Genomic DNA, 22,164 nt, shown 5'->3' on the forward strand with positions numbered 1-22,164 from the left:
ACATTTTGAACTTTATTAAGTAGGATTAGAGATAAAATCTGCAGACTCATTTTGGATTGTATATTTATGCTTGAAACTTGCTACGGCAGTCGGGAGGCTAATATCCATGGATGCAAACATGAAGGTGTGCAATGTGAAGGTTCTTCCTTAGCCTTCAGAGAAGAAGTGCCTTTTGCTAGCGTGCATGAAATTTTGTTTACCTGCTACAGAAATTTTGCCCTGAACCTTTTGATGAAGCGATGTCAGACTGGTCATTCCTTTTCCTCCTTTTTGTTTCTTTAGTAATTTTTTGGTTTCCATTTTCTATTGACCTATTTCTATTACCTCTCAAACAAGTATAGATAGAATTTAGGTCAAGTCATTAATAGTCTAGCCCAAATTAATCCATCAACTCATTTATTACCCATCTAATCGTAATGCATATTTCTTGATGGACTCATATTATTAAAAATATTTCTATATTTAACCCAATTTAACAAAACTTATCTCTTATTTTTAAATAAAAATTATATTTTTGGAACACTTGTATCCAATACAAGTCTAATGGTTTATTTTTACATTTTCTTAAAAATGATTTTATTTATATTTCCTTCTATCATTTAAGACCCATTAAGTTGTTAAATAATCCATTTATAAGCCACTTAAGCATGTTTTAAAATGGATAAAAAAAAAGTTGCAATTGATTGACCATCGTCAAGCTGCAATTAAGAGAACAGCATGTTCAGGCACTTGGACAACATGAGAATCGCTGAGAGTGCTGCTCGCTACTAGAGCTCGGGATCGTGCAAAATTTTGAGCTATAAGATTCCTATCTGAGCGATGGTCGCCGGTGCTTATGGCGAAGACCGATTGGCAGTGCTGCCCCTTCCTATTCTTATCAGGGCGGGGGAAAAGTCGAGATGGTGGTGGCGGAATTGAAGGCTCAGATAGTCCTCAAGAATTTGGTGGCGACCGAGAGATAGGCGGCACGAAGTGGGCTAATATGCAGTGGAGGTGGCGACAAAGAGGGGAAGGGAAAAAGTGAGCTGGGCTTTTCATTGAAAAAAAAGGCTGTAAATGAGTTACGGACCATACCATTTAAGACCCATATATAATGATCTCCTTATTTTTAAAATTCATTATGTTGATTTGAAAAATAAGGAGTCCCTCGTACATTTAAACAAACATTGGTTCATAAATAAGTTTCCGACTCATTTTAATAGGTCTACTATTATCGTGTACTTGGTTTCCAAAGGAGAGGTGGTTTATTTCGATCATACCTCTCCGTAATGCACGAGTAAAAGCCCTAACAAAGCAAATGTTCAGGTGAGCGACTGGGGCGACGAGGGCGGGAGAGGATAAGCAGATGCCCGGCCGACATGCTCTCCTCATAGCATTCGGTGAAGCTCGTAGTCGGCGCCCGTTACCGACTCCATCCCCGTGAAAGGTTCTGAAATGTTACCCTCGCCGGTGTCCTGCGCTCCTGTTTGAAGAATTTCAGCGGTTACCACCGGTCATCGGACCAGACGGTCCAAAAGAAAACCACATCGATCTGAATAAATGGCCGCTCATGGAGTTGCCTCGTCCGAAGGCACCAGGCAGTTATACAACATCGTGTTTGAAAGAGAATGAACGGCTACAGAGTCCCAGAATATTTTCCAAAAAGTTCATTTTCTATAGTCGATACATATATTATTAATATTATTACTGTAAATATAATATGATATCTCAAGAAATAAACGCAAGTTTTTGTTAATAGGAGATAAAGAGGAGAAGATGAAAGCCAGACCCGAGTCAAAAAGCCTTCCGATAAAACATCTATGAAACATTAATCACTATGGAGGCGACACTATCTAATTTTACCACATATTCCCAACATGATCTCTTCTCCTTCCTTCCTTCCTTCCTTCTTAAAAAAGGAAGATTCTGCCCTCGACAGCAATCTTTACACGCATTATTTGGATAACATCTCTCCAACGGGCCGGAGAGATCCGAGCCGGCTAAGCGGCCGAGGGGGCCGTGACGTACTGTACTTCGCCGGCTTCGGAAAGGGCCGCGAAGAACGGCTCCATGTTGACTGGCTCGGCCTCGCCCTGGGCTGCCGCCGCCACCGCTGCCTTCTTCTTGTAGTCGAGGGACTCGTCCTCGTAGATGTCCCACCATTTCTTGACCAGCATCTTGATGTCCTCTCTCTGCATGTTCTCCTCCTTCCCAGTGTACCTCCACGGCTTCGAACCCTGGAACAAAAAAATCAGACACTCACGATCAGCTACCCAACTTATTCAGCAATCCAACGACCTCTAAAATGGGCACGTATCAAACACTTACCGCTGCGCAGTAGTGGACGACCTTCACCTTCTCGAGCTCCACGTTCTCCGGGTGGCGCCACAGCATCGCCAGGATGAGGTTGTACGCGAGCGGGATGGGCTTGTACACGTTCCTGAAGTACATGTTCAAGAAGTCCTGCTCCGCGAACGAGGTGGGCGGGGTGACCTTGACGGCGCTCAGGAGGTCGTGGTAGGTGGCGAGGCTGGGCTCGTACACGAACATGCCGGCGTTGAAGTAGAGGGCCGGGGGCGGGCCCATCTCGTCGGGCCACCGCACCTTTGTCGGGGCACTGCTGGCAGTACCCGATGGCGTACTGCGGGGTGTGGCTCCACGTCTTCTCGCAGAAGCAGTCCATCACGGCGTAGAAGTAGCCGTCCTCCAGGTCGAAGAGGTGGTCGATGTTGTCGAACACCTGGATGTCGCCGTCCAGGTATATCATCTTGCTGTACTCCACGAACTGCACAACGTAACGCAACGCATGACCATTCAGTAACCCACGAAAAAAGACGGGGACTTCACGACAAAACCCGTATGGCAAACTACTCTATGCTACGTTGAAACATCGTAAAACGTAACGGGTGACTTTATAACTGACTCAGTTCGTCAATTCACGATCTTGAGATATCTGATAATATCGCTTTTCTGGCATTAATGTGAAGAATTAGTCGTCCCAAGTACCTCCCAGATACGGAGCTTGGAGTAGTTGATGACGTAGTACGCCATGGCGAACTGTGTCTGGTTCTCCGGCGGGTACACGGGCTCGATCTCCCGGACCACGCACCCCTGCTCCTCCAGGATCAGGCGGTGCTCCGCGGGGACGTCCGGCAGGACGGCCACCACCAGCGGGTACGCCGACCGCGCCCTCCGCAGGCCCTTGGCCAGCCCGACTACACCCTTGACGTAGTCCCCGGTGCCGGCCAGGAACGTCACGTAGGCCCGGGACAGCGCCACGGGCTTGGCGGCGGGCTTCACCGAGGCGGGCACGAGTTCTGGCGCCATTGACGTCGGGGCGAAGGCGGTCAAACGTCGAGTTCGCGGCACTCAAGAGAGGAAGCTAGTGAGAGAGCGCTAGAGAGAGAGAGAGAGAGAGAGGAGAGAGAGCTAGAGAGAGAAAGCTGGTGGGAGCTGCTGGCTATGGCGGTGTTTGGGTTGCCGAGGAAGAACCCGGTGGCGACGGTGTATAAATAGAGAGAGGGGACTTCCGTGGGGATTGGAAAAATGGGAGCGAGATTTCGTTAAGAAAGAGAGAGAAATTGCTTATTTTCATATTAAGGCGCGATTTCTCCGCAGAAAGCGTTGGCCGTACGCGTGGCGGATCGGACGGCGGGGAGGGAGGGGTATCCGTGGGGGGAAGGTTCTGGAATGGCATGGGCCCCTAGGGGGCCTGCAGTAGGGCGGGGACCGAAGGCGCTAGAAGGGACGGGGACTCACGCTAATTTCATGGCGGGCAGGAGGGGACAGGGGCAGATTCGGGATTTCAATGTGAAGTAAAGATCGCCTGCGTCGCCAGAGGGCACCGTTGGGACGAATCATGGATGGGGTCGCTTTTCCTAAATCAGCGCGATCGATCGGACGGTGCAGATGAGCGCGGACGGGGAAACGGTTAGGATCGCTCGGTGGCAGTGTCGATTTTTGGGAAGTAAAATTAGGAGAGGATAACCACGGATTCGCCCCGTGAGCCCATCCTTTCAATATGGAAGGGGAGGTGAGGGTTCAAATCTCTACCTTCGAAGAGGATGGGGTGTGAGAAACGTAAGTTTCGGGAGTGAGTTTCGACTCCCACGCCCGCAAGTAAGAAAGAAAGTCGAGAATAAGTATAGAGTATGAATAGAATAGAACTGACAAAAAAAAAAAAATCGAGAGAGGATGAGGACTTGCTATAGAAAGGAGGGAGAAAATCGACGACGTATTTGTCGAATTTCGTATGAAAACTTCCCGATCCTTCAGGCAAAATGACTGGGGGGCGTTTTCGTAAATTAACGTCGTCGATGGGCCAGGGGGGATCTTCCGGAAGGGGTGCATTTTTGTGGTGGAAATGAACGCTTCGGATCGCTTTCGATTGATGTATGAACGGCCGATGATGCCGGATGCACGGGTGAAGATTTGCATTTGGTCAATGGTCAACTATGACGTCGATAATACATGAAGAAGTATTTCTAACCGTTGGATCGTCTCCTGTTCTGCATGACGAGGACATGAATGTTCTCCTCTTTTCTTTTCTTTTTATATCAATTTTGATGGTGATCGCCATTTGATTCGGTACCAAGAACGTGATTGACCAGTTTCTGCATGTACTAATGGTCAACATTATTGCAAAGACCTTAGATTTCGTTTTGAAATATTCATTTTAAGCCACATATTCATTATTATGGACCCATCGACGTATCGAAAGTCGGAAACTTTCCACATCTGAAAGACAATATGTATGACTTTTTCATCACTAAATCATCACACTCAGTGTCCGATCAACTATTTTTCTCTCGAAGTATGCCCACCACGACATTTCACGTTGATAATGAAATGGTAAGACAAAAGGACCAAAGAGGATTGAAGTCCATCGTCCACAATTTTCATCCGCGAATTGCAATTTTAGAAAATCACGAAAAAGGGTAATGACAAAACGGAGAGAACGTAGATTTTCCCACGCCACTAGCTTCGAAAATGAACAAGTACGAGGCCAATCATTCATAAGAAAACAAGAGTGAGATAGCTTCCTCAAAACAAATTATAAGCCACAATAGTCTTAAACTAAAATGCAATCGAGTGGTGTCTGCGAAATGCCTTTAGAGAAGCAGCGATTCCTCTTTTCACAATTGAACTAAGCGATGTCTCAAATCATGTAAAACTGGTACAGATACGACCCAACTACAAAATTTGAAAATGAAAAGGACGGTGCACAAGTGGGATTGTGTTAAATAGCCCATAATAATTGGACACGTTGCTTAGTGAATCAATCTTGCTCATTAATTTAGTAAATGTCGTTTTTGCCCCGTGTTTAGGTAATTTGTGTTGTCAATGAGAGGTTTCTTTGATGAATTAAGATTGGAATTACAAAATTAGCAGTGTAAAGAAGGGCAGACGAAATCGGTTATACTCATCCAATGAGCATATGTCGCATTACTTGGCACATCAAATTCAGAAAGAAATCGTCCCACACTTATTGTTACCCTTTTAAGATGTAATTGTTCCTAAATAATAGAGGATCATAATTTGATAGTATAAAAAGCATAAATCGATTCTCTTTCTTCAATTAGTAAAGGTTTGATCTTGGCGATGCTTGTGGTACTTTTATAATTGTAGCCACCGATGATGTGTTTCTTTAATTTTGGTTCAATTTGCATTATTGTTCTTGAATTTTTAATTTGTTCAGCATAATTCCTGAATTTTGATTTAATATTAATATGATTCCTAAACTTTTAGATATCTTTATATAATTTAAGAACTACATTGAATATCTATCAATAATTAGAAGACCATGTTACAAACTAAAAATTTAGGAATGACGTTGGAAATAAGTTTAGAAACTATATTATATAAATTAAAAGTTTAAGAATAGCATTATGTATTAAATTTAAGTTGGGAGTAGAATTGTATTATTATCCCAAAAGGAAATAAATTTTTTAATTGCTTTAAAAAAGTGTCATTTTTTTGTCGTTTTCAATTGATTTGTGCTCAATTGAGGATTGCATTGGTCAATGTGCATTTGTTTAAATTATAAGCTTAAGACACTAAATGCTGGGCCAACCTGTCCATGTACAAACTCATCGGCATGTTTAAAGTCGAAAAATCTCTACATCTGAAAATAGCAATAGCAAGAAGTTCGAACGATCAAAAGTCCATTAAGGATCAAGTTGAAGAAAAGTTATGACTCACTTTTTTAATAAGTTACTAGTTATCATACTAGATTATAATCCGATCAAATTATTTTGCATTAGGATTCAAATTCGACCACCACAACTTTCCGCATTGATGTGATCGGACCGACAATCTCTTTCACAAAATTTAAAATCCATGTAGATCACCCAAAAATGGAGATTTTCTTATGTCACTTGCTGAGAAATGGACAACTACGATTTCAATCATTAGTGGCTTCAAAATCATGCGTACATCAAAATTCAGGAACTCAATGTAAAATCTTGGTCCGATCGTTCAGAAATTTCAATTCAAAAACTTTAATTAAAAGACTCCAATAGCCTCTCGACACAGTAATGCATCGGGGTCGTGCTCAGGCGTCGCAAAAAGAAAGGAAAGGGGAAGAGATCGATACACGAGTGGATTATATTCGATATCCCTCGATGGCTGGACACGTGGCTTAAAAAACAGATACGAAAATTATGATTTTTGAGATGGATACGAGATTGGAATTGAATGAAGAAAAAGACAAAGTAATAAATACTGGCTTGCATGCTCTCCACCTGGACTCCGCCCTGAGGTCCGAAATCGAACCCTCCGACCGCCCATGTAGGGGCCCACACCACACCGCTCATGTGATCCCGAGAACCCACCGCATCACCTGCGGGGTGACGTGTACGGCCCCTGCATCCGCCACGTCATCCGTCTCGGTGTCCCCCTTAACGGGGCGGGCCTGCCGCCACATGTCGCGGCGATTTTGGTCCAGCTACATTTTTCGTTTTTATCCCGCTTGCTGCCTTTTTTTTTTTTTTTTCATTTTATTTTTTTTTTATTGTGAACGAATCAGATATTTCTTCTTCTTCTTTTTTTGTCTCGAAAAAGAAAGTGCTTTTTTCTTTTTGGTGTTATTATTCTTTCCTTGCAAAGGCTAAAAAGTGAAGGTTCCGGAGCGGGGAGAAACTGGACCCCACGTGTCGTGACGTCCGTGCCGGATGAAACCGGCCCCCGGGCCCCGGGGTGCAACCGAATTGACTTCGGTTGACTCTACTTGGGCGATGAAAAAATAATATTAGCTTCTTCTTTTTTTCCGTATAAGAAACGACAAGAAGAAAATCTGAATTTCACGAATTTTCTAAATTTCACGGTGAAAATGATTCGAGCAAAACTCTTCGACTCCTCCCTTACCCTCCTCCTCCCCAACGACAAAATATAATCGAAAAGTGAAAGAATCGTTCTCCACACGATATGACGATCATATCGGACTCTTCTTAGAGAAAACCTTTACAAGCTTTTCGAAGGAAAGAAATCAGGCATTCGGGGATTCCCCAAAATTTCAGCAGTGCACGCACCGACTACATTTCCCCTTCTTTTCCGCGTGAAAGATTCGACGGCCCTCCTCTCGAATCTGCCGTTGCAATCTCGTTCCACTTGCCGACTAACAAGAGCCAACCATCTGCACCAATCGCAAAAGGCATCCCTCCCCAACCGGCCCATGTAATTCACGTTCCGCGTCCGCGCTCCCGCCCCTTTTTTGCCCGCCGTGCCTGCCCCCATTTGTCGGGAGTGGATCGATCGCGAGTCCCCCGCCCGTCGTGGGTCCTCGGGCAGCGCTAACGAACGGCGGCCCATCGCTCTTGATCGCATGTAATCATAGCTTCGGACAAGAGTGACTAAACTCGTGAAGAACATGAGAGAAAAAGAAAACGTGGTTGGGTCTTTTGCCGACGACGGGTGGGTTTAGTTCGACACTATAAATGGATGTTAGGTGCCATGCAAAGCTCTTCTGGACAAATCCAAATTGCGTTTGATAAAAACTCTCTTACAAAATAACTCATTCGATAAAAACTCTTTTATAAAATAACTCTGTAGTGAAATAGTGTTTTATAAAAAAAAATTGCGAAGGACTTTAATTGTCATTTTATTGTATCAAAGAGAAATCAAATCATTTGTCAGCTTCCGTGAGCTAGATTTCGCGTTGGCGATCAATGGTTGAGGTCACATGACCTCAAGCGACCCAGTCACCTTGTGAGTCGTGCTACCTTGCTGGCCCTTGTCAGTTAGAGCTAACCTTGTTAGCCCTTGTTGGGTGCCCCTGTAAAAAAAGATGAATAGTAGCAACAATGAGCAAAACTAGAAAACTAAAAAATTGGAGAGGATATTTCAGGACGAATCCTTAGTGGTCTCGGCTCTAAAAAACCACCTTATTAAGGTTGTGAGGGATAAAGCTATAACATTCAAAGATGTTCCTCCTACCCCGAGGAATAAGAGGCTTCAGTGTGGTTGGGGGTTCGACCCTGCGGTATTCTCTCGGCGACTAGTGCTCCTTAGTTGCTGCTTTACACGAGTTGCTCCTATCTTTCTTGGCTCTCCGTTCTTAGCCGCTTCCTTAGGGGCTGACGGTTGGTCAGCCTTGTTGTTATCTCTTTCCCGCTTGTTTGTTTTGTTGCTGTGCCCTTGTGGCTTCCTTGTTTGCCTATGTGGCCTCTTATATTGGCTCCCCTACACTTTCTCTCCTTTTGAGGAATGAGTGTAGGTTTTTGGTGCCGATCTTTTGTATATTGCCTTAACTTTATTTATATATTTATTACCTTTACCAAAAAAAATAAAATTGGAGAGGGTAGTTTCGGAAAATACTAAAAAATTTAACTTTAATTTTAGCATTCCACAAATGTTACTTCAAAATGTTGGTCCCTACTTGTTTTGCGTTTTTACCATTCCCAAGGCCAATATTTAATCGAAAACTACTTCCAGAAACTCGTCATACACCCCCATCATGTTCCCCGTTAGAAAAGTTGAACCGAACGCGCACATGTCGCCGGCACTTGAGGGGAATGTTTCCGAATTGGACGGAGGAGTAGAAGATAAAATTCTCTCTCTCTTTTTTTTTTTTTTTTTTTAACGGGTAAGGCGTTTAGTGGACGGCGGAGAATAGAATAATCACTTTACATTGACTTAAAAAAAAAGTTGATAAGATAAGATTATTGTATTCAATATCACCCGCATTTACTGCTTGATTTGCTTTCCATAAAGATAAAGTTAAGATCTCGTTTTTAATGTCGGTCGCATCTTCTCCTTTTTACGGTTTGTTCCGTGTGGTTCGAGGAATCGAAGTGGTCGTGGGGTGGTTAGACCTTAATTTCGTCGAACGTTAGGTTAAGGCAGTCTCTGACTTTGCTAAATAAGGGTTGTTCATTACGGCCTTTCTTGTCCATAATTGATCACGAGATCGAGGTGCGTCCAGCTCTATCCCGAACCATCCCGTCGCGATTGATTGATCTGTCGAAATGATGTAATGGGTTTAAAAGCGTACCAAAAAGAAACAAAATTTCTAGGAGACGATGACGAAGGGTCGATGGTTTGGAGTTTTCATCACCTAACCCTTCAATGAATCTTTTTCTAATTGAAGGACTCCTTGGCTAGTTATTGCCCATCAGTCACATGGGTCTTATCACCCCCTCCTTTGGCTTTGGCAGTAAAAGAAAGATGCGAATTGAGAGGATGCGAGGAGAACAAAGAGCAGGGGCAAGGTGCTATCCTCGTACCGTAGTTAGGTCCCAACCTAAGCATCGTGATGGTCCTCGTGCCCTAGGTTAAGTCTTGTCAAGGCCTGGAGAGATTCGTCGACAGTTGGGGTTAGCCAAGCCATCCCCTCTTTTTGTATTTTTACGATATTGTCCTCAATCGGGAAACTGAGCTAAGTTGTGATTGATGACAGTGTCGTAAGGCGTGTCAATTCAGTTGTGGGTACTCATTTATTTTAGACGTGGGAGGCTACTATACTTATCTATTCAGTAGTAGGCAAAATCGAAACCTTGATGTGGTATCTACCTTAATTACCATGAGATCTCTTAATTTCTTGTCTATTTTGTCTTCCTGATAGAGAGTGAATAGGAGGACAATACGGGATCTCCCACCCTAGGGCAGAGCTTCCACCTGTTTCCTCAATGAGCCTTTTAAGAACTTGCTTAGGTCCTCTGTCTTCCTCTCTTTCTCCCATGATTTTTTTTTTCACGAGTCACGAGTATTCTATCATATTATTTAGTATGCATCATCACTTCCAATTCGATAAGAGCTAAACTATTTCTAACTTGTTTGTGCATATCTTACTCTTAATAACCAATACGAACCATGAAATACCATAGCTTAGCAAGGTGATCAACTAAAAGAAAGGTTCGGATACCTCATTAAACATTTAAGAAAAGCCTAAAGAGAAACGGTGATTTTTCACCGTATAATTATTAATTTTGATTTGTACTTGAAAATAATTTCACGATTATGAGACCTAAAAGTAAATTTGCGAAAAATAACTTCTATTATGCGCGGATTATATTCACACTATGCGTTGAACTCTACATAAAATATATAAGTAGCCTTTAGATCAGACCAACGTAGATGATCTGCACAGGCTGGACGGGGTCAGGAGATTTCAATTCACCCAAGCAGACACGGAGAATAATTTATACCATTATTTGGGGCCTTAGAATTTGCACTAGAGTTACCGAAATTTGGGCCAAAGATCAGCCATGGAAAATAATTTATGCAATTTTAGTATTTTTTGGGGCCTAAAAATTTGCACTTGAGATACCAACATGTGGGCCTTGATTTTCGGCCCAATATTTCGTTACCTACTCACTTTCAATTTTGAGGCCCGTTCCATTTCTCAAAGCCATCATTTGAGCCCACGTTGCCAAAAAACCAAAAGAAAAATAAAAAAATCTCTGCTTGGAAGATTTATAAAGTCATTTGACAAAGTTACAGGAGAAAAATAATGGTTGGATGATAAACATGTAGAATTGAAGCAAGTTATCTAAGAAATCTTTAGATATGTCGATCAATCGCAATAGCGTTATAAACATGGAAATAAGCCGGAGATAGGAAGATCAACATACTGACATTTACATGGTTCGATAATCCATTGTGAACTACAAAGATTCGAGCTTGGATAAAAAGATTCTCTTGCACCTAAGCCCCAGGATTTTTATTTTTATTTTTATCAAAAAGTACAATATTCATCCAACTAAGAAAGATAGTTAGGCCCATTAAATGAAGCTCGGGATTACACACAGTCATTCCTCACAGTATTTTGCTCAATTTCTTAAATGTCTTCCTCGTAATACTCTCGACAACTCTGTAAACATCGACAAGAGAGTTTAATATGTGATTTCTCCATTCACACTCGAAATAGGTCTAAGTGAGGCCTTAAATCATGAATCTTATGTAAACATCGACGAGAGAGTTTAACATGTGATTTCTTCATTCACACTCGAAATAGGTCTAAGCGAGGCCTTGAATCATGAATCTTATCCTTGCCACCTTTGCCGCCGTGATGGCAGCGCATTGACTCGAGTGGGTGAGCGTGTAGTGTAGACGTTTGAACTTAAGTAATATGCCATTCTGTCAACATGCGATTAATCGATCTTTGTAATCTTTAGTCTTAAACTGAGTCTAGTTCACTTAACTCCAGAAAAGTCGCGAAAAAACAGCTGCCAGTCGACTCCCACGATTTCAACGTCTAAAATTCTAGAAGGCGTTTTTCTTGTTCCTTTAGACTTTTAATAGCGTGGAAATTTGGTGCGAAAAGAGCCATTTTTTCTTTCGGACCATTCCTTAAGATTGTCAAATTTGAGCTCCTAGGGGGCCTGCACGTGGCCAGGTAAGCATCAGACTCTCATTGGGACGACTCCAGGTCCCAAAATTCCGACATTGGTAGGTACATCGTAGGTTTCGGGGTTTGGAATTATATCCACAGCATTCATGCACCTAAGGTATTCACAGGGAGGGTTTTTGGGAATTCCTAGGCCTAGCTCGAGCTTTACAGGGCTCGAGTTGTCTAAGCGCAATATGTTGGCCTCGCTCGAATAAGGGGGATTGGATCCTATCCAATCTATATCGATTCAGTTGAGCCACTTCTAATTTATCCAGATTTATAAGAGTTTTAGGGCTACAATTGAACCCATCCGTCTAACTTTGTGAAACTAAACATAAAGTTTCGAGCTTGGAGATTTGGAACTGAAGCCGCGAACCAAGACTGAACCGCACCGAAGGAAAATGAAAACCCCGTTTGGTTCAACTTTGGGGAAATGACTTTGCATTTCCCCAAGTATCCTTAAGTAAATGAGCATTTGGGGAATGCAAAGTGTGTTTGGGAACTCATTTTTGTGTGTATTTTGCAAAGTAATTTTGAGGTGAAAAGAAAAAGGAAAAAAAGAAAGGAAAAGAAAAGGGAGGAGGAGATGTAGCTGCTTGGCACTAGGGCTGGTGGCGGTGGGGAGGTGGTGGTGGTGGTGGTGGCGGTGGCAATGGAGGAAGGCGGCTCGCCCGAGGTCGCCGACCTCGGGCGACACCGGGTCGCGCGACCCCGGCGACGCCACTCGAGTCGTGCGGCCTCAAGCGGAGTCACTTGAGGTTGAGTGACCAGGCGACTCCGCTTGAGGCCGCGCGACCTCAGGAGACGTCGCTTGGGTCGATTTCTCCCTTCGATCCTTCTCCGGCCTCCAGGTAGCGCGTTCTTGAGCTCGCGGCCATCGTCATCTCCTTTCAATCGTCACGGGTTTTGGGAAGGATTTTCTTGCCGTCGTTTTTTGGGGTGTTGAGTGCCGCCGTCGCCGTCGCCATCGGTGGCGTTGCTTGGGTCGCTCAACCTCAGGTGAGGCTTCCCGATGGCCAAATCTGGCCTCTCACGGCTGAGCACCACTCACCGGCTGAGCTTCGTGAGGAAGAAGGAAGAAGACGATGAATAGTGTCTTTCGAGGGCAGAAAAGGAAAACATAATTATCAATAAGAGTAATATTGGAAAGAAAAAAATTCATTAAACCCTAGACTAGCATTCCAAATACCGAATGGAGACTTGAAAAGCCAAACCAAACGCAAAAAAATTTCCCCAGGGGGCTTTGGGGGCTTAAAGCCCTTGGGAAAGTTAAATCAAACGGGGCTTAGATTGAACTGATTTGGTTCACATGGTTTTAATGTTGTCCTTTTTCCCTAGGAGCTTCTATGGTATCCCGAGTAACAGATCTGCCGTTGTAACTCGGAAAAAGGCGGGTATCCAATGCCTGAATTCTGTGGTGACCATCTAGGATTTTGAAACCGGTAGCTTTGAGGATAGGGCACTCGATCCATCGGGTAACACGCGCCTCCAATCCCAAAAGGCCACGAATTTCAAAGCTCGATACGCGTGCGAGCCAACACTTCAACTACTACGGACTTGGCCTACTGCAATCGTTGTCTAGTCACTTTTAAATTGGTGGCTCGTGGCTCGTGCGGGACCGATGCGGCCGATGCGTACGCGGCCGACTGCTATATTTTAAATAAACTCGAACACCACTTCAACGCAAGCGTGAAATCTCCGCGTCAAAAAAGACTGCCGCACTCCCGAAGAAAATCCCGGGCCCAAAGCGCACCGATTTGCACCTCCCAAACAACAGGAAAACATGAACAAAAAATTTGATTTTACAGGCTTCTATCGAGAAACCCGTGAATGTCCCTTTTCTCGAACGTTTCCAATCGACTCAGACGGAAGAGGGTGAGATGGCCACATCGCCCTCGTACTAGCTCGGCACGAGGCGCACGTTGTTCACGGTCGGTTGACACTTTAGTATTGTCCTTTTCGCGCGTCGGAGCCGCACATTATTTTCGGGGAGCAATCACCGGGAACCTCATCTCTCGCGAGCCGTCATCTTCACATGACGCAAAGGAAAAGAAAAGAAAAAACGAGGGAGACCCCATTTCGATAGTGCACGAAATTCCGAAAAAGAAAAAAACTATATTGTCGTTTTGCAAAAGGAGAAAAAGAGAGGGGAGGAAAGGAAATGCACGTTAGAAAAAGAGAGGAGGAAAAAGCTCTTCCGGCCCCATCAGAATAGTTCCGGGAAGTCGCCGAGTCTTCTTGCGCGTGTTTTAGGGGCGGAGGAGTCAACGGGTCAAAGCCTCCGAAATTTCTACAGGCTCGCATTCGCCGACCCCGGAGAAGGCATTCCAATCCGCTAATCTAAAGTTAATCTCTTAATTAAAGAGCAGAGAGTCAGTGGTGTAATTATTGCATCCTACCGGTGTAAAACGTGATTTACACGTCAAGACCGAGGTCTTTTGGGAAATTTTTAAGAAAGGGTTTAGACCGGGTCGGGACCCGATCTTAACCACCCGCTATTGGAATATTTGGTTTAAGATAATGATGGAACACGGTTTGCCCAAGAGTGAGCTCATCGCCCTAGCCCTATCGGTTGTGAGCAGAGAAGCCCAAGACTGATAACACCCCTAAGTTTAGGGTTGTACTTTGCAAACCAACTAAGAGTTTCTTTGAGACTCATGATATGTTAGAGAATGTGTTAACGAAATATCTAATTTAAAGTGTTAAACGAAGCACCAACTACTCACCGGACAAACCCATCACCACAACCCCATCGAGTGTGAGTGGGGAAGTCCATAACAAGCGACACACCAAAGTTCATGCCCATCCTTAAATTTGTTATAGACCAACAAAATTAAGGTTGTGACCTTCAACTTGCGAACCAAATCTTAAACCACTTGACCAACCACTTAGTTGATATACATAACACTAAACATAGTTTCTATATTTGTTTTTAACGCGAAGTTTTAGGAATTTCTAGGAATACCAAGGCTGACTTACAATTAATGCATTAAATGATTTGACATGCTCTTATATCTAGTTCTCGAAAGAAGAACCGTCGATCATGTAAAGGCTTATTTATAGTATGCCACACTACTTTCATCTAACAATTTAGTACATTAATCTTAACACTCCATGTATTTTGCAGAAAATTAATAATTTATAAAATATTTTAAAAAAAAAATCACTGGCATCACTTATAAAAATGAGTAAACAAAAGATATAATTATCATTTATGAAAATGTTTAGGTGTATATTTTTATCACTAATGAATCGTTTTCCTTTTACTAATTATTTTAAACAATACAAGCAATCGTTAATAAAATATTCTTTAAATGATTAATTTTATGTTAAATAAATGAAGCGATAGTACATAACATTGCATTACTCATTTTTTTCATGCTGCCTAGTCAATTCCAGCACTAACATTTTCACCTCTATATAACTTGTGATATCATCTAAAACCACGGTCCAAATCATCACCCTCCTCCTCCTCCTCCTCCTCCTCCTCCTCCTACTACTACTACTTCAATCTTTCTGCATATCTCTATCAGTCGATCATCATCTATCAGAAATCAATGGATTTTGATCATGTCATGAGAAGCCAACACGATTCACCATCATCGGTTCGCACTGAAGAAGTAACGTCGGACGTGAGGAAAGGTCCTTGGACTGCCGAAGAGGACGCCTTGCTCGCGAATCATGTGAAGATCCATGGCGAAGGCCGTTGGAACTTGGTCGCTCGTCGTGCAGGTCGTTTTCTGATACCTCATCGCATCGCACCACGTGAACTATTTCGTGCTCCTCTCTCATTAACCCATGTCGAGAATCCTCACGGATTAGTTGTGTTTTGCTGAAATTTTTTTGGATCGAAATGATGCGCGCAGGATTGAAGCGGACCGGCAAGAGCTGCAGATTAAGATGGCTGAACTATTTACGCCCCGATCTGAGGCGTGGAAATATGACTCTCGAGGAGCAGCTGTTGATTCTTGAACTCCATTGTCGCTGGGGCAACAGGTACTGCACTTATCCCCACGAAGATTTGTTTTTTTTTCTCATGTCTGCGTCCGTATTATGTAGTCCTAACGAGTTTTGAGTCTAACGTTGGCGATGATCGTCTTTAAGGTGGTCGAAGATAGCTCAACACTTGCCCGGAAGGACGGACAACGAGGTAAAGAACTACTGGAGGACGAGAGTGCAAAAGTTAGCCAAGCACCTCAAGTGCGACGTCAATAGCAAACAATTTAGAGACACGATGCGCTGCGTGTGGATGCCACGGTTCATGGAGCAGATCCGGGCATCGACGGGGCAGTTCCAGGCATCGGCGCAAGGCCCATCGGATAGACCTGCTGAGGACCCTCCACGAACTCACGGAATCGGGTCGGGATATCCGGTTTATGATGATCACAGAGACTCGTTGCCCGAACTATCGCCGAGCGTGTCCTCGTCCGACTCTTCGGACCCTCGGTTTAGCAGTTCACCTTCTCCTAATCAAGCCGGTGGAATTGGCTCGGAATGTTTCGGCCTCGGATTGGGTGATGGTCCGAATTATTGGACCGGGTGTGCGCAGTGGTGGCAACCGGGCGTGGATGCCGGAGAGCAAGAAGACAGCAACGGTTGTTTAGTCGGAGAAGACTCGTTGGAGAGCTTGTGGAACGAGGAAGATGCATGGTTCTTGCAACAGCAGCTTCTTGAGTAGGCTTTCTGCTTATAGCTGAAATGAAATAAGATCATTTAGGGCTGGATCTCAATCCTTGATATACAAATTAGTGTACAAACATAGGGTGGCGCAGCTTAGGTGTAGAAGAGCTGTTCGTTTTCACTTTCAGATGGGTGAACTCCTCCTGTGATCTGTCGAAGGCGGACGGACGGTGGCGAGTCCTCCTCCTTCAGCCTATACATCGAGTGATTTTATTGATAGCAAGAACCATTCGTCATTTCAACTGAAAATCACCCAAGATTTTCATATCATCTATTGTACAAGAAAAGGACACACCCCGGGTATGATCCACGCTCAATTTATGCTAATTATGTGGTTCAGCATGCATGGTTTTCGACAAGGTCATTGCAATCACTTGGGTAAAAAGTACTACATGGTGAGATGAGAACCGCCTTTTGAATCTATAAAAACCGTACTAAGGATCTTACCAACTTAATGTGATATGGGGTTAGAAATGTGCAAAAGAACCAAAAACCACTCGGATCACCTAAAATTGAACCGAATATTTCCATAGAGACTATACTATTTCCTAGTTCCAATTTATTGGAACCGATGAGTATTGGTCCAGTTCTCCGTTCTAGGTGTGAAACCACCCACGTGTTCACTCGGATTGGACCAAGGTATATATTTCTAATTTCAGCTCACTTTCATGAAAGTGAAAGCCTTTCATGCCTTTTGCAATTTACTCGTGATCCTCAAAAAAGAAAGAAAATGAAGTAACCCTCGTCACTACTCACTAGTTAGTCCTCCATTAGTCCAGTTCGCCTCATCTCACTCTCCGTCTCTCATGCCTCCAACTCCGTCGTAGACTTGTAGTCGCTAGGGGTGAGTATAAGGATTGGTTCCAAAAAAAATTGGAACCGCCCACTAAGGATTAGTTCCAAAAAATTGGAATCGAGAACCACCCGTTAGTTTTATGAATTTACCCGAGAACCGACCGCTGGTTTGATCCAATTCTCGAGTGGGTCCATAGAATTGGTCTCCCAATCCCTATAAAATTGCATTTATCAATTAATATCAAGTTGAACCTGATTTCCATTTTAGAGCACCGAAACCTGTTTGGCCTTTTATTTGGCTCTTAATTTCATATCATGACGACAAAGCATTGCAACATTTATGGACATCTCCAATCGGTCCTCTCATTCCTCTTCGTTTCTTTTTTATTTATTTTTTATTTATTGAGAAAGTAAGTAAATAAATTATCAAAATGGAAAAAAAAAATAAGGGATTAGTCTTGTTACACACCCAATAGACAAAATTTGTCAATAATGTTTAATAACTACCAATATACAAATATGTGCATAATATTTGGTCAAACTACTACAAAATAATTAAGTAATTGGATGGAATCATATATATATCTGTTTAGTCTAGGTGGGTGGGTGGGCGGTTCTATACGTAAATTGGGAATCGGACTAGTACTCATCAATTCCACTAAATTGGAGATGGGAATTGGACCGACCCCCATGAAACTGCCGGTTCCAATCCGGTCCAGTTCGGTTTCAAGTGGTTTGGGCGATTCCCAATTCTTTTGCACATCCTTAGTAGTCACCTCATCTTGTTCTCACGCCTTCAACCTTGTTATAGACTCACAATCACGCCTCGCCTCCGGCCCTTCCTCCGCATAGTTAGCCTTGCCTTCCTTTTGCATTCTCACTTAGATTTACTAGTGTAATGCCTCTCTCTTGCAGTCGGTTATTAAACGAGCAACACCAATCACTTTGCTCTATTTTAATATGTTAACATAATTACCTAAAATGACCCTTCTCTGATAATACAAAAATCAAGCTCCATTTTGAGCTATTTGTCTAATTTCAAATATCCTACATTGATAGAGTTTGAGTCTAGTTATGAATCTGAGTTTGCAATATCTGTAATCAGTTCCTCAATCAATTGCATATAACATGTTTGATAGAGTGCCTCTAAGTTTACGAATGAGAAGTAGCTCAAGATTTTGTTCGATTTGATGGCATGTTGCTAGATTTGAACAGGTGATCTATTAACATGTCAATGAAAGTGGAGAAATTTTATGATACGATGATACTGATAATGAAGAAAAGTCACCAAAATATGGAGGAGGTGAAGACGGCTTTGAAGAAGCATCCAACACAAATAAGGTATTTAGTTATTATCCTCCTCCTAATAAGTGAAAACCAACGGTCTGGCTTCATTTTTTGTAAAGGCATAACTCACGGGAATGGGAAACTTGAGTTGTTATGCAACTATTGAGGGCCAAGTATATGTACCATGTTGATAACAATACTTCAAATATGTTGAAGCACTTGAGAGAGTGTAGTGTTGTAGTGATTGCGGACCCATTCCATGGACCCGAGTGGTCCATGAAACCAATGAGCAATTCTCGATGCCCATTTTGTAGAACTGATTTTTAGTAGATGATTCCCGGTTAGGAAGAACCCACCTCGAAACTGATCACCCTATTCGAGACTATTAGGGCCTGTTTGGCAACGTGCCAAACAGTGTTTGATTTGATTTTTTGTTACGAGAATCGTTTGGGACGAGAATTGCGTTTGGTAAAATTTTTCCTATAAACAAATTGGGAAGAGAATTGAGAATAAAAAAATATGATTCTCCGTCCGAGAATAAAAAAAAGAATGAAGTCTCCTTATTCCCTTCCGGCATCCCGTGATTGATGTCCACCACCGCCCACCGCCTCCCACCGCCGCCGTCCGCCGATGGCCTAGCGAGCCTTGTCGAGGCACCTCACCCGGCCCGGTGAGGCCGGCAGCCACCGGTGGGGTTGGGGGCGAGCAGGCGGGCCTCACCCGAGGCCGAGGCTCGCCCGACCATCGCGAGGCTCGCCCGACCCCGCCAAAGGGCGGGCCTCGCCGCCGGGCGAGGCAATCGGCCACCAAGGCTCGACCTTGCCTCGACCGGGCGAGGCCAAGCTCGCCCGCTACTGGCGAGGCCGAAGGTCGGCTACGCTCCGTGTGAGCGTCGCCGACCCCGGCGATTGGCAAATGAAGAAGAAGAAGAATATGAGAAAAGGAAAAAAAAAGAAAAAAAAGTAAAAAAAGTAAAAATACAAAACTATTTAAAACTATTTAAAAATTAAAAGAAATTAATTTGGAAACAAAGCTTAATTAGGGAGCGTTTGGTTGTGTTTTTTTTTAAAAAATTGTTCCAGGAACGTAAATAGAAAAGTATTTTGCTCCTGGGAACAATTTTTGAAACAAAAATACGCGTTTGTAAACTTGTTCGGAATAAAAAATAAACGAAACATGTTTGGTAAATTTGGATAATTTTTTTTATTTCTTTTATTTTTTCTATTTTTTCTTATTTTTCCTTTTTTTCTTTTTTTTTTTTCATTTTTTTTTTTCTTCTTTTAGTTGAGCCTCGCCCAACCCGATGAGGCGCGCCCCCACCGCGGGCGAGCCGAGGCTCGCCGGGTGGGCGAGCTCGAGGCCGGATCGGGCGAGATCGAGCTCGCCCGGGCCGGCGCGAGGTCGGCTCGCTTGATCCGGCGAGGCCGAGCGCCTGGCGAGGCCGGGCGGGGAGGCGCGGCCGGGCCACCGCTGGCGAGCGAGGCGCGCGAGGCTCGCCTGATCCGGCGAGGCGAGGCTCGCCTGGCCGGGCGAGATCGAGCACCGCTCGAGGGGCTGGGCGCGGGCGAGGTCGGCCTCGCCACCCGGGCGAGCTCGAGCTTCACGTCCGATCCGGCGAGGCCAAGCCTCGGTGGGGCGAGGCGAGCCTCGCCGCCACCGCCGAGTCGGGCGTCGCCCGGCGGTGGCTCGGCGAGGCCGAGGCTCGGCCGAACGGCTCGCCGGGGACGGCGACGCTCGGGGCCGGCATCGCCGTGGCCGGGCGAGGCCGCGCCGGCCTCGGCCGATCACGCCATGGACCGGCCAAAAGAAAAAGAACAAAAAATAAGAGAAAAGGAAAAAAAGTTCGAAAAAAAAGGAAAAAGTAAAAATATATATATATTTAAAATATTTTGTTCAGGAACAAAAAAAAAAATTAATTTAAAAAACATAATTAATACAAACAAACGGGACTTATCAAACGCAATTCTATTTTATAATAAAAAAATTTGGACAATTATCAAACGTATTTTTTTACTCGAAATCGAGTTTCGGGAGCAGAATAAAAAATAATCATTTTTAGTCAGAATTAACTCCCGAAAACAGAATCGTTACCAAACACGTCCTTAGTGATCAAGGATCCTATCCATCTAATGTGACTCATGACCATGGACGGCTATGGTATAAACTATGTAAATGCTAAGAAGTAGCTGGTGCAATCTATGGGAAAAACCTCAAAATCAGAAGTATGATTCAAAGGGATAAAGTATATCATGACCTAGTGCTGACAATAACAGTATGTAAGCACACATAACAAAAGCGTCATATAGGAATTAAAACAGTCAGTTTGCATACCACATACTTACCATTCATATACAGACAGGTAAAATATGTCGCGAATGTTCGACAGCAACGTGCTTCATCATGCATCGTATTACTTGTAAATGGGCAGCGTCGAAAATTTCACCGCCATGAGATGGTCAAACGGAGAGACTGAAACTAGGAGGAGAGGACGACGTGCTCCAATGATGTTTCAAGAGATTGGAATTGTGTTCATTCATTGATTCTTACTACGTTGTCAATGAGACCGGCGACATCGATCATGATAAATCGAATCGAAAGCCCTTGGAAAATCGAGCGTCTCCACTTGGAATTCTGGGAACATGAATCGGATCTCGTACGGTGTATTCCTTGTCGATGGGGAAAAAGGATAACCGAATTCAATGAATGAAAATCACCTCCTCGATTGAAGCACTGACAGCCGCAGCCCTTGAAAATTACGAGATTCGAGCGATGGATTTTGTTGAAATTAAGGGCACGCGATTTCGCAGCCTGCGTCGAAAAGGACCTTTCCATGAATTACAAAAGAGACTTGTTCCCAGTATAAAAATAATTAATTCATTTTACGATCAATATCTTTGTTTGTTCAAAAAAAATAAAAAATTCAATATCTTTGTCAAGAAGATGACATCAGAGATGCACGGAGATTTTGTCCAAGGGTAAGCGAAAGATTGAACTCGCAGGAGTAACATGTGTCGTTGGATATGGTCCGGTCTCCATCGTGAGATCCGAGGATGATTGATTTGTGCAATATTTTCGTGGCCCGAAAAAACATGGGAATCATCTAAAGTTTAACACATCATGGCTTGCAAAACAATTTTTCTTAATTAAGGTCAACATAGAAAAGAAAGGTGAAATGACAGCTAACATTTTGCATTCCTTATTTTAATGTATTAGTGTCCGTACGCCATGCTCCCTTCAATTCCTTTATGTATTTTTTTCCTCCTAAAGGAGGCTTAGTGCTTTACATCTTGGAAGTCTTGAGATTTGAATTGAATCAGATGAAACCTTTTAAGAAGTTACTTAAATCATAAAGTTCAAAACATCATGATTTGCAAAAGCAAGTTCTTCTTAATAAAGGTCACCATAGAAAAGAAAGGTGAGCTAACGGCTAGTATTTGAATTTTGAATCGTATGAATTTCATGCGGTTAAGATTTCGATTTTTGCAAGGCGAAGATGGAGATCATGACTAGTTGTGACATAAGTTGCACGCCGCATCCTAACAAAATAGAATATGTGCCTAAATTAAAACAACGGTATGAGTTGCTTTTAGTATTCC

The 22,164-nt window shown here is 43.5% G+C and overlaps 2 protein-coding genes across 2 annotated transcripts; one reads left to right on the top strand and one right to left on the bottom strand.

Moving 5' to 3' along the window:
- Window positions 1-1,826: 1,826 nt before the first annotated feature.
- Window positions 1,827-3,517, bottom strand: LOC104456619 (galactinol synthase 2). Its single transcript, XM_010071449.3, is given in 4 exon segments — window positions 1,827-2,216; window positions 2,308-2,586; window positions 2,588-2,764; window positions 2,986-3,517. Coding segments are annotated over 4 exon segments (1,014 nt in total). The 5' UTR covers window positions 3,307-3,517; the 3' UTR covers window positions 1,827-1,979.
- Window positions 3,518-15,269: 11,752 nt separating this feature from the next.
- LOC104456621 (transcription factor MYB2) lies at window positions 15,270-16,789 on the top strand. The gene is made up of 3 exons (XM_010071450.3): window positions 15,270-15,538; window positions 15,673-15,802; window positions 15,911-16,789. Exons 1-3 carry the CDS (start codon window positions 15,364-15,366, stop codon window positions 16,482-16,484), a joined length of 879 nt encoding a protein of 292 aa, XP_010069752.2. The 5' UTR covers window positions 15,270-15,363; the 3' UTR covers window positions 16,485-16,789.
- Window positions 16,790-22,164: the final 5,375 nt, after the last annotated feature.

This window comes from Eucalyptus grandis, chromosome 8, assembly GCF_016545825.1.
Source record: "Eucalyptus grandis isolate ANBG69807.140 chromosome 8, ASM1654582v1, whole genome shotgun sequence".
Classification (NCBI taxonomy): Eukaryota; Viridiplantae; Streptophyta; class Magnoliopsida; order Myrtales; family Myrtaceae; genus Eucalyptus; species Eucalyptus grandis.